Source organism: Phaethon lepturus, unplaced genomic scaffold (assembly GCF_000687285.1).
Source record: "Phaethon lepturus isolate BGI_N335 unplaced genomic scaffold, ASM68728v1 scaffold21743, whole genome shotgun sequence".
NCBI classification, from domain to species: domain Eukaryota; kingdom Metazoa; phylum Chordata; class Aves; order Phaethontiformes; family Phaethontidae; genus Phaethon; species Phaethon lepturus.
In genome coordinates, this window is record NW_010527285.1 from 2,924 (window position 1) to 15,976 (window position 13,053).

At 38.3% G+C, this 13,053-nt stretch overlaps 1 protein-coding gene across 1 annotated transcript in view; it reads left to right on the forward strand.

Annotated features, from left to right (window-relative positions):
- The first annotated feature begins 5,596 nt into the window (after positions 1–5,596).
- The window catches only part of LOC104617910 (lipid phosphate phosphatase-related protein type 5-like), a 34,083-nt gene continuing 26,626 nt past the window's right edge, over positions 5,597–13,053 (forward strand). The window contains exon 1 of the mRNA XM_010283349.1: positions 5,597–5,770. Within this exon, the coding sequence (XP_010281651.1) occupies positions 5,597–5,770 (174 nt within the window). The remainder of the gene's footprint in view (positions 5,771–13,053) is intronic.

Below are 13,053 nucleotides of genomic sequence, written 5' to 3' on the forward strand. Positions count from 1 at the left end.
AATGGTCAGGCAGTTGAACTAGGTCATCGTTGTAGGTCACTTCCAACTGAACTATTCTATTCTACAATATCTCCTAGATTGTGTAGGAGCTAATAAGAAAATAAAATTGTTATGCTATTCTGTTCAGCAGTAATCAATTTATTGTCCGCTAATAGACATACCTGCTTGAAGTCCCTGCAACTTCAGAGTTGCCCAGAGAAGTTGCAGATGCTCCCTCCCTGGAAGCGTTCAAGGCCAGGTTGGATGCAGCTTTGAGCAACCTGATCTAGCAGATGAAGTCCCTGACAATGGCAGGGGATGTAGAATTAGATGATACTTAAGGTCCCTTCCAACCTAAACTATTCTATGATTCATAGGTGTAACAGCCATTGTAGGAAACCTGTAGAGGAATCCAGCTGCCATTCTGTAGGATGAGAAGAGCTTCTTCCTTTCTCTTTTTCCAGTTGGTTTCCCAGCTTTTAGGCAGGTTCTGTGGAATGGAGCACGATACATTACAGCATTGGTTTTCTATGTTCTGTGGTTTATCTCTAGAGGGTGTATGCACTGTTCCTTATCTGTTAAATCTGTAGTTTATGAGATCTTCCACCGGGGAATTTTGAGGGCCCAAATGTTTTGGTTTGTTTTGGCTGAAGACAACTGCATCTTAACATATAACAAAATATATGGTCCATTCCAATGTTAGACTATTAGTTGTGGAAGGTATCCTAAGTCATACCTTTAGGCACAGGTAAAGTAATGCCTTGAGTGAGTAGATGTGTTTGCATAAGGAGTATCAGGCAGAGTAACAGTAAAATGTTCTACAAAATGTAGATGAGTTTGAAATTTCAATCAGAAGAATGTAAAAGCCCTGAGTATGAGATTCTGTGATGGAAGAATGAGACTCCTTCAGAGGCAGTGTCCCTGTGGGCTCCCTTCCTCCCATTTGTCTTTGTGGTTCAGGGTTGAAAGAGTACTGCTGGCTCTGGGCTCCCATCCTTTTACTGCACATAGCACTAGTATCCAGAAATCTCTGGTATACTGAGGAATTCTCAATCTGCTTTTTCTTTTTTTTTTTTTTAATTTATATCTCCAAGTCAAGTGTGAAGATGACAAGAAATAGGCTTTTGATTTGAGTCTATTCAGTGATGTAATAAGCATAAAAGTGCTAGTTGAGAGCTCAGTACTATTTAAGCCATTTCCCAAAGTGCCAGTTCTTGCTCAGTGGGCTGGTTGCTTTTTTAGACTTGTTATGACAGATCTAGCTTGGGAAATATACGTCAGTCTAATCCTTTAGATTCCGGTAGAAGTGATTTGTAGAACTGTGAGGCTAGTTTCTCATGTTTTCAGAATATGTAGAGTGATTGGTTCTGCATTATTTCTTTCTGGTAGATCTTAAATAATTTTGACCTCTCTAAAATACTATTAACTGCACTTAAGGATTCTTTTAATGAGTCTACATACTAATATGGATTACTTAAAATGTCAAAGCTGTTTAAGCAATAACTGGTGTAAAACTGAAATGTATTGGACCCAAGATGTACGTTGACTGTTGTATAAAAGCCAGGAGGAGATAATGACACACTTTCATTAAGATGTGTAAACAGTTTTATTATGCAAATGTTGTTTGTTCTTATTTCCAAGTAACAAGCAGATGATTACAGTACTTACTCATAAAATATACACTGTTCTATTTGCCTAGATGAATTCCTAGCATATTTATATTTTCTCTGTAAACCAATTAAAGACTAATTTGTTTTAGGATAATCCTCTTATTATCATAGTTGAAAAAATATCTGCCATTCAGACGTGAAGTATTGTTTTGTTTTTTTTAGTAGTCTGAATGAATCTTTAAATTGGCATGTCCCAAACAAGGAATGGATGTAAAAAATCAGGCATTCTGCCTTCAGCTTAGCTTTAGTCAGTAACTTTCTCCTTTCTGATCATTTGAGGAAGGAATTTTTGAAACTTGGCAAAGACGACTGATCCTTTTGAAGGATCAGCACAGATTTCATAATTCTCTCTCTCTTCTTCAGTGTCTTTGCTGATCTCTTAAGAGTTCCAGGTCTGAGCAGCTCAAGAGTAGTTGAAGGCTATGCAGAGACCTGAAGGAGGTGCACCGCTTGTTTCCACCACATAGATCTAGCTGATGTGATTGGGCATGCTCCTATCTCATTCTTCCTTGTGAACCTGCTAGGCCCTGTTTTCCTTCTGGCACCTATGATTCCATGTGCTGTGGCATCAGGGGCTGACCGGATTTTATCAGGCTGAGTTTTCAAAATGCTCTTGTCAGAGTAGCTTTTAGTTAACTTGTAGTTCACTGAAACTATTCTACTCTGAGATAACTTAGAAAATTAGTACATGAAAAAGGGTGCTGGATTGTGATCCATTTCTGGGACATACAACAATATTTTTCTGTTTGTTATAAGTTTAGGAAAAATACAGTTTAGAATTAAAGCTCTGAAAAAGAAGAAATATTTCTGGAAATGTCCTCTGTGAATTTGCTGTGTCAGGAATCTGTAAATTTACCTCATACCTGAGAACTCCAGATGCTTTTCATTCCTCACCTTGCTCTGAAAAAAGTACTATCTTCACAAATGTTTCTTCCATCTATTTTAGGCCATTACAATGGTAATGCAACACAAGATTAGAATTGTACATACAGACTTGTATGAATTGGGTAGACTAAACAGCCTCTGAAACCAAATGGAAATAGTTTTACTTATATGATAAACTCCCTTTAGCTTTTTGATATATGACCTATTTCAATAATTCTGGAATATCTTTGATTAGATAAAGCTTACTTATGTGTCCTTTTCTTGTTGGCATGCTTGACAGCTATTAAAGACTTTACATGAAGAAGGAATTGCCAGAATACTTCGTTTACTCTGTGATCATGTTGTTCGTGAAGGGCCTGTTTGGTCTCTGTCTTCACAGTTCTGTTTCAACCTCTTGTGCACAGCTGCAACTTCTTTTCCTTGGTAGTTTTCTTCTTCCATTTTCACATTTGGTGGAGGGGGATAGAAAAAAGACATGTAAAACTCACTGCTTTTTTTTTTTTTTTTAATGTGCAAATGCTGGGGACTTCAGAAAGCCACTTTTTTGGAAGGGGGGAATGCCAGCAGGAGATGTTAAAGCTAAGGGACAATTTATGTCATGCTGTTCCTTTGTGAAGGGATAATTGCACTGCAACTTTACTTAGGAATAAAAAATAAATCACACTGTTAAGATCTGCAGTAACTTTGTGTAACAGATGTCAGTATTGGCCTATTGGGACACATAGCAAGACAAATACATGGTTTGATAGTCTGATGCTGTTTTTATCCCAGCATAAAACCACTAATCCAACAGAGCTGTAACCAGGAGAAACAAAAAAAGATTCAGAACCATTGTGGGTTTTCTTGGGGATTCTTCTTTATCTGTCAGTCTTCCTCTTGTGCTGTGATGGCTTACATGAACAGTGCGTGCAGAAGTTACGTTTGTACTTCCAATTGAATGTGTAATTTCTGCTGTGCTTACTATACATGCTATTTACAAACACTAACAGTATCGAGGCCATATGCTCCATCCCTTGATGGGCTCTCTGGAAGTAAAGTGGCTAGCAGATGTGAACAAGGCGGGCAGGGTTCTGTTTGCAACAGCTGAATGCCTGCTTGTCCTATAAACGATGCACTTATGTTTAAGTGAGAAATTGTTAATCCAACTAATCCTGTGTGATTAGGGAATTTGTATGCATTGTTTGTAACCTAAAATAGTAGGCTTGAAGTAATAATCAGTGTCTCAACCAAACAATTCTTGCTCATTGTACATCATCCAGGACTGAGGAGATGGGTGTCCATATGATAAGTTATAAATGACACCCAAAGCAGAATTGTAAGTAGCTTTTCAGCCTTAAAAGCAGTGTGATGTTTAAAAAGCTTTACAGTGTTCTTGCAGCATGTCTCAGATACATTGAAGTGATGGCCCAACTTTCATCATAAATGGTTCTTATTTAGCTGAAGTGTGTTACCTCATAGATTGCAAATAAAAAGCGTAGCTGAGGTGGATATACCACATCTTCAGCACTCAGAAAACATGTACATGTGACATGCTGTTTTAATGAGGAATATGCATTGTAAACATGCTAGTCCTTATTCACACATAGTACAGTGAACATGGTATTGGAGAGGGACTAGGAAAGAAAAGTTATAGCGCTTGCTGATCAGCAACCTGGCTTTGCTAAGATCACTTCTATTCACCTGCTGGTGGGAATATATGTATTTTTAATGTAAAGCACTAAGAAATCTGCAGCAGAAAAAATTCTGTATATATTAAGGTTTTTTATCTACTAATGTAATAAATTGTTCAGTACTGCTTCAAAATTGATTCTCAGTCCTGGTTGCCATTTCCTGAGGTATGAGACACCATAAAAAAAGCCCCTCTGGTTATACTGGGTGAAAAATCAGTAGGTTGTGGATTCCACTTCTGCTTACCATTCTGGACAACATATGCTGTTACCTCTAATATTGTATAAACATATCCTAATTATACATTGTATAATTATTATACATTATATATTTATATGAAAAAATCATTAACCTTATATACTTATTAATGTACAACCAATTATAAATGCAATACTGCTATGTTTTAAGGGCTTTCTTCTTTACAAGTATTATTTTTCCTTCTCTAGTTATTACTTCTTGCCTGTCACTCATGTAGAGTTAAGGAGTATGTATGAAGGCAGTAACTCCTAAACTAGAGTTTTTTTTGTTTTCTAAATAATAAAACAAAACAAAAAATCCCAACAGACTATCAAGAACAGAAGTTAGCCCAACTGTATCATGCTGTTCTGGTTCTTTTTTCTTTCTCTACATAACATTTCGAACACCCATTGTTTTAGGCTGGTAGGTTTCATGCTGTCTCTAAAAGGGATCTGAGTCATGCTTTTTGGGGGGGGGTGTCATTTAAACTCTGAATAATATTATGAGGACTTCTTTCAGTCAATTTGTGGTTTGTGACTTTATAAATCAAGTATTAAGTATTAGAATCAGTAATTGAAACTCAGCTTCCCAGTATAGCTATTTTGGGTAGTAATAGAGATTTCTGTGACCTGTCCACATGACTGAATTAATTCTGCGTAATGATTTGTTAATCACAGGTCAGCTGAGCTGTAGTAACCAACTGTGTGCAGCCTATGAGGAGCACGAGGTGAAGTATCTGAGCTTGACCTGCTTTAATTAAGACTTAGGCCAATACATGTTATCTTTTTGGATTTTACAGAGTGGGTGCACAGACTGTCCATAACATGGCTCTGCTGACAAGTGGGGACTTCATACAGTCAAACTGCTCCTGTCTGATGTCTGGTCTGACCTCCCCATTTGCAGAAGTGCATGGCTCAGTGCCTAAGTTCATCTCTATGCGGAACAACATATGGACATGCCCAAGTTTCAGTGCATACTTAATAGCATTTTGATCATACTTATGTAGATTGAGCTTGGTGTCCAGACCCTCTCCACTGCTCAGTTTCTGCCTCTCCTGTTCCCATGGGGGGTGTCCTTGGACCTGTTGGGGTGTATCTGGGCTGTGCCAGGAGGCCAGGCTTGAGGCTGCTGCCATCGAGCATTGAAACTGCACAGACATGGGTTTAAGGATCCGAGAGGCCCCCGGGAGGACTGAGGAGCTTGTGCTCTGTTGTACCTCTGTAGGCCACAAGGATGCTCATGTGAATGGTGGTGAGGACAGTCTGGCTGTTACGATCATCCTCTTTGCCCTCTTTGCCAAGTGCTTGCGCTTGACTGAAGACAGTGCTTCAGTCAGTCACGGGGACTCTTTCCAGAGCATTTAGCAAAGGCACATGAGATTTGTAGGCAGACTGACCTTGGGGCATGTAAGTAGCTCATGGACATCTGCAGCTGGCAGAATGAATGTACAGAGCTGGGTTGTGAGCTCTCTTAGGCTTTGCCTTGATAAAGGGATCAGGCCACGCAAGCAGGATGTACATTTAGTCCTTACTGCGTAGCTGTCAAGTGGTAATTGTGAAACTAGGCTTCTCTGTAAAGCACTAGGAGATTTGTACATGAAAAAAATTATACAAGAGCTAAATAGGTACGTACTACTTGTTAATTAATTGTCTTGGTATTGATGGGGTTTAATCACATGCTTCAATGCCACTTGAAATAGCAAGCCTTTTCTGAGATGGAATAGTGTATGTATGTGAATGAGTGGGCTGCTGATAGAATCTTTTTATGGAACCACATTCATTTTAAGTGCCAATATTGCAGTTTTACACAATACTACTTTTCTTTATGAATTGTGATTGTGTGATTAGAATTATAAGGAAATCATAGAGCAGAGACTATTTCTTTAAAAAACTCAATGTATTTCTTATGTGAGTGTGTATGCACAATGAGCTGCCAAAAAATAGTCATGTTTACATGGCTGATTTGTATCCATAGTTTAGTTCACATGTGTTTTTAAGCTTGAATGCCAATGGCAAAAAAAGTAGTGCCTGAAAGAATTAGTTCACCACACCAGAATACCTAAAAAGGTTATCATATGTGGGAAAGTGCCTTTTGACACAGCATACTTCAAACTTCTCTTTCTAGTAATAACTGAAGTTGTTCAAATAATGAGAGATTACATTCAACACTGATTAAAAACACAATATATGTTCATACATTTACATAACAATTACGTATTTATCTAACACTCCTTACTGTCTTCACAAAGAAGACTAAATGACAGCTCTTATAAAGTCTGCCTTGAAGACAACCAGTGTCAAAGCTTCACAAGATCTAAAATTCTTAAATAGACTCATTCATCGTTAAAACACTTCTTTCGCCACTTGAGCTTTTTTGAAGATATTTGATATAAAGCCAGCAACATATTTACTATTATTTTACAGTTCTATACAAAGGAGGTGATCCTTATTAAGGTAAACCATTATGCCTTATTTTATGAGTGGAAGGAGACACAGACACATATTGAAGAAGAGTAGCTGGACTTACTTTGGCCTATAGACTTTGCAATTAGTTTTCAGAATACCATTGCATGCCTAAAAGAGCTGTTTTTATGCTCTGCTGTCTTCACAGCGAAGTATACAATCTCCCCTCTGTCTTGTGGGCATTTCCTGTACTAGGAATTTTTTGCTAAAATTTCCCACTCTTGCTGCTCCTGTTTCAGCTCATTGGCTGCTGTGCTAATGAGAGCACTTGGGACTTCCTCTTAATTCAAGCACTGCATTGTGTAAACTCCTAAACAGGGTCAGATAACATAGTGTTGCCAGCTGCACATCTGCAGCCATCTGGATTTGTGGCAGGAGCAGTAAAATAGACATTGTATGGCAAAGTTGAAAGAGCGTCAAGGGTGGTGCAAATCATATTTGCAGAAAACCATAAAATAAATGCCCCTTACTTGATCAACAAGAAATACAGACTCATTACTGAAATGGTCTTTCTACATGTATATGTATCAAATAAAGACAAATGGGATATGCTACTGCTATGCAATGTTCCTTGCTGGCTAAATCACTACCGTTGCATTGTTAAGAGAAGAGGTAAGGAATTACTAAAACTTTGGTGCTTGTAAGGAGTTCTCTGCTCCCACTTCTATCCCTTCATTAAGATTCTGTTTCTAATAAACATCACTTCAGTATATTAATTTATTATAATAACATTCTTAAGGAGAAATAATTGCACAGTGTGAAATTACAGCTTTCAAGTCTGAGGGAAGAGATGCAGGTGAACGGTCACACATTGTTTTGTATCTGGGCTTACAAGTTGTTTGGGAGGTGTCTGGAAGAGGGACTTCTGATTTCTTTTTCTTTCTGATCTTCTCTCACTGACCAGCATCTCTAGTGACCATTCTGGGAATAATATCATGGGTCTGCCTGAAGTCAGTGAAGCTCAAAAGTTAACTTTGGTAGAGCCACAGTTTCTTTCGTTTTGACTGTGTCACTGAAGTGTCGATACAAGTTTCAGTCTTACTTTTCTTTGAAAGCTTTTATTTGGTCGTCTGTTTCCTGGCTTTCACAGGCACTAGAAATGTGGATTAATACTGTCAGGGTTTATTACTCATTAGTCTTACTGCTGGTTTTGTGCTGAATGTACATATTACGCACAATTAACCCTGCTGTGAGACAGCTCAGAATAAAGTCATAGTTCTAGATCAGATGCTTCCCAGGCAATGGCTTTTAAAGTGTTTTTAACTCATTTTTGATGATGCCTGGATACTTTGCAGTAATGCTCACAATGTGAAGACTATAAAGTATTGTATAAGAAGAATTACTTTAAGGTAATACACTCAGGAGTGGGCATTGTAGTTTTGGACTCTTTTTTCTGATTTATCTGACCCGTTAAATCTCTTTCCCAAATGTTTAGTACTACTTCCCTGTAATATTGGCTTGTCGTCTTAGTTTTGTTTTATTATCTTCTTGGGATGGCATTCATAGCTAAGATCTCTTTCCCCACTTTGACTGGAGTATTGGTCTTAATCTAGTGTGCCATAGGTTTTCACAACTAATCCAGCCCCTGTTGAATTTAGCAGGGATGTTACTTTTCATTTCAACTGGGAAAAGGTAATGACCTTAATGTATTTGATGGGTTAGAAATTATACTGTAGCCTAAGATAAGGCGTGCTCTAGAGGAGATGCCATTTGCATACATGATCAATTGCTCCGTTAGGTAAAAAAAGAAAAGGGGGGGGGGGGGGGGGGGGGAGGTGTTTTACCGCTCTGTAGCTGCCTCAGTCTCTGCTCTCAATTAAAGGAGAGATGCTTATACAGAGGAGTGGAGCTAGTTATGTGCTTTCAAAGAAAGCTATTTTATTGTGAAGATAATTTTTTAATAAAAAAGTGTGTAATCATTTTATTGAGCTGTCTACTTAAATTTATAATTATGAATCTAATACTAATTGACAGTAACAAACATAAATAAGCAATTATATGTGTGTATGTTTTGCAGATGCACATATTTTGCCACAAAAATCTAGAAAACAATTTTTGTGAAATCTTACAGGTATTAATCCTATGTGCAGCATATTTTTCTCATGGTTATACTAAAACACAGGGTGCTTATACTGGTACAGTGTTTGGTCCTTCAGTTTCAGTTGTTTGATGATGGCATTTCAGTGAAAGTGGCTTTCCATGAACTGGTGTCAGGAATAATGTATCTGCAAAATGTGTCTGGCCTTGAGTAGAAGTCAGATAGAAGTGAAAAGCCAGAAATTCAGATATTCTCCTTCCTCTGAGCCTCTGAGAACAGTTGTCCCCAGTCGTATACTGACTATAAAACCACTACTTTGTGACCAGAATCTTTAAAAGATGCCTTTTATGTGATCAGTTTTTATTCAGGCAGGGATGAAAGACCGTTTATGTTGAATTTTGCAATTGAATGTTCATCCTGGGTAGAAAAGTACAGTTGTGTAGATCACGTAAGTTTTAAAGCATAAAGTAACATTGCTGTTGGAAATGATCGTCAGTATGGGTTTCATAAGCATTGGTATTGTGCTTATCAAGGAATAATGTTTTCAACATGCACAGAAGGGTTAAGAAACTAATCTCCCTCAGCAGACAGAACAAAATACTGTTTTCTTGGACAGGCAAGAAACAAAGGGGTTTACCAAGGCCAGGCCATAAGGAACCACAGTCTTTTTCACATGTATCACTTCAAGTCCAATAGAAGACTTCCTTGATACAGCTGAGTGCAGAGCTGAACATGCTGTCTGAATTTGTCTTCTAGTAGGGAAGACGAATGGTAGGGCTTTGAGCATTTTGGGTTTCCTTCGCAAATACTTACGGCAATTTAAAGGTTGAAGCTAAGCACCTGAAAAAAAGCAAAATTTTGATGAAAAGTTCTTTTTAAAAAACCCTAATGAAATAATTATATGAAACAACAACCTTTTTCAACTATCACTCAGAGGTTAGGAAACTAAAATTAGTTGATCTCTGGTCATATTACAACCCATCCTCCTATTGAGGTGTGTTTGTAGAGTGAAGTGTGGAGCTTGGAAAGCTTGGATAGTTTCATCCTCGTAAAAAGAAAATGAGAACAACTTAAAACTTGCATGAATTCCCTATTATAAGAACCTTATCTGGAATATTTCAGCCTGAAGTAACTTTACCTTTTGAAACATGAATTGATGCTTTTAGAAGGCAGTTTTGAATTAATTCTTTTCTCATCCCTTCACTGTGTTCAGATCAAAATTACCATTTTTTTTTAGATGTTGAGAATTTTCTCTAGATTAATTTTTTTTTTTCTAGCTTGTGGGTGTTATTTTTTAAAATTAGAAAAGATCAGTGCATGAACAAGAGTTCTCACTGAAGTCTGTTCTCTACTACCTCTTGGAACGTGTTCACCAAGAATGCTTGTCTCAGTATTGTGAAACTGTGCCAGCACTTAGATAGTTTTGGAGCCAGGTGTCAGACTCTTACTTGGCCCCCAGACTGCCTTGTTAGCATTATTGAGCTTGTTTTCCTAGTGTCCTGGCTGTTTCGAATCCCCTGGAGAACTGCGGTGCAGAGCAGCTGGATATTCTTCATCTTGCAGTGATGCAAAAGGTTTAGTAGACACAAGTAGGGGATGTAACGCCAAGCGCCATGGGTAACGCGGGCTTAATGTGGAGTGCGCGTTCCTGTCAAGGCAGAGCCAGGCTGGGCCGGCGCACGCCGTGCGGCTGCTTGCTCACCCCTCTGCTTCTGTCGCAGAGCATCAAATGCAGGATCTGCTGTCACAGGCCAAGACTCGCCCTCTGTGGCGGTGGCGCAGGGCCCTTCTCTTAGTTACGCTCTGAACAGCGGGGTCCTGGTAGCTGTTTCTCAAAATGATCTTCTACATAACCAAACTTTGCTCGGGCATCGGGTGATTCCATCCCTGGTGACAGTGTGCTGCTGTGCAGAGGCTTTGCCGGTTGGATGATGCAGGCGTGCTCTAGAGGAGATGCCATTTGCATACATGATCAATTGCTCCGTTAGGTAAAAAAAGAAGAAGGGGGGAAAAAAAAAAAGGAAGCTTTTAGAGACACTGTAATTAAAAATATTTCATTTTTTTATGTCATAAGATAAGGTAATGAATGAAGATAATCCAGTGAATGATGAAGCTGTCCATGTCTCTGTGGTTATGTGCTCATGGGATTCACTTGAAGCTCACTGGTTATAATGCTTGGTTACTATGTGCCTCTTGAAGTGAGCAACCTTCACCATTGTTGCATACTGACTATGTGTACAAGTATTACAAAGAGCAGTAAAGAATACTTGGCCCTGTCAGAAGTAGCATTAGTTTTTAGTAATATAGCCATATGCTGCACTACAGAAAAATAAGTAAGGCAGATAATATTTGACTATTAGATATATAATCTTATACTGCTATTTTTCTTCTGTAAATGGCCATGACCAAATATATACCAAGAACTCTATTAAAATTTCGGTATTTTTCTCAAAAAATCGAGAGTACATATTTTTAAAACAAAAATTACTGGAAAAAAAGGCTGAGTATTTTTTTCCCACGTCTTTCTCTAGAAAAGCAATTTTCTTTTCACATCTTCTCTCCAGACCTTCAGAAGCTGATATGCAGTATGTTCCTCTATCTCCATGCTGCGTGCAAGGGGGGATATTTTGTATTTAATCAATAGCAGACAGATTTATCTAGGATTTATTTCTTCATTTTCCTTTTCCTCAAAACTACTGGTCATTTTTTACTATAGAAAATGTACTGTGAAAATCAACCAGGGCATTTGCTGTCAGTTTAAGCAAGCAAGAAGCAGTGAGAACAAGAAAAACACAAATTAAATGGCCACAAGGGAAAGCTCTGCATAATGAACTTGAAATTGCTACTGCTGGAAATACTGTTGCTGCTTTTCCTGCCGGGGTTGTCACCTCACACAGCAATTTTAGCTTAAAGCAGAGAGTGGAGCTTATCTATAGCATCACTAAAGACTGAGGTTTATGCCACTAGATTTTCCAAACTCTAGAGACTACTATGCTCTGATGGCATTTTTAAAGGGGGAGTAGGCCAGAAATAGCCCATGGTCTTGCTGAAAGAAGAAAAGATAAAGAACAGGAACAACAAAGCCTATGGAAGCCTATTTTAAAAGAAGTCTACCCCATATTTTTTAAGTGGGAACTTGCAAGTGAAATGCATGGGGAGGCCATGCAACTTAAAATGATGACAGTTTGCCTAGAGATACAGAGATCATCCCCCAGATTTAGCTCCAGTTCCCAGCTGCCCTTGTGTCTGATAAGGAAGTATGAGGAATTTCATTCTAGAGAGAAAAGCAGAGCTGTGGACTGCCTGAGATGCTCATTCCCCAAAGATACAATCCCTTGCCATGTTGTTTCTTGAAGGTGGTCTCACAGCAGCCTTAGTTAGGGTTCAAGTCATGCCTAAATGAGAGAAATACAATGAATGAAAAGAAGTCAGTAGAGAGATTACAGTGTGCAGTATTGTCAACTGTTCTTCTTAACTTGAGAAGTTCAGAACATGGATGAATATTTGTTGAGTTTTTTTAATGCAATAACTGCTTTTCAGTGTTACTCATCTATCTGAGTGGTTGCTGTAGCTACAGCATAACCCTGAGAATTGGCAGAGGGAATCGTGTATTCTACCACATTCTCTGGCCCATATCAAATATTTCGTGAATATTTGTATACCCTAAAGTAGCTGTTAGCTGGAAAGATCTGTGAATATGAGAGATTATCAACCTTAAATTTCAGGATTTGTCTTGTTTAAATGCATTAATATACCCTCAGATACTTTGTCATCCAAATGAATGTTTAATTGTTACTTGAATCCCGGGGTTTTTTGTAGGAAATTACATCATATATGAGAAGGTAGTCCATAAAATAAACCTCATTAGTATTTGAGAAGTGCAGATTTAAGGTCATTTATTTATGTAAGTGCTGGCTGTTGTAAACCATATGTGACACTAGGGGAAGTTTGTTTATGGAGTCAGTTTACTGGAAAATCAACAAGGGCAGAGCTGCTCTAAGTGCTAATATTTGGAATGAGTCAGGTTTGACATTTCAAGTTGGAAAAGAGCTCAGAATTTAGAACCAAGTTAAGAATATACTGGATGGATGATTTTGGGAAGGACAAATTAGAT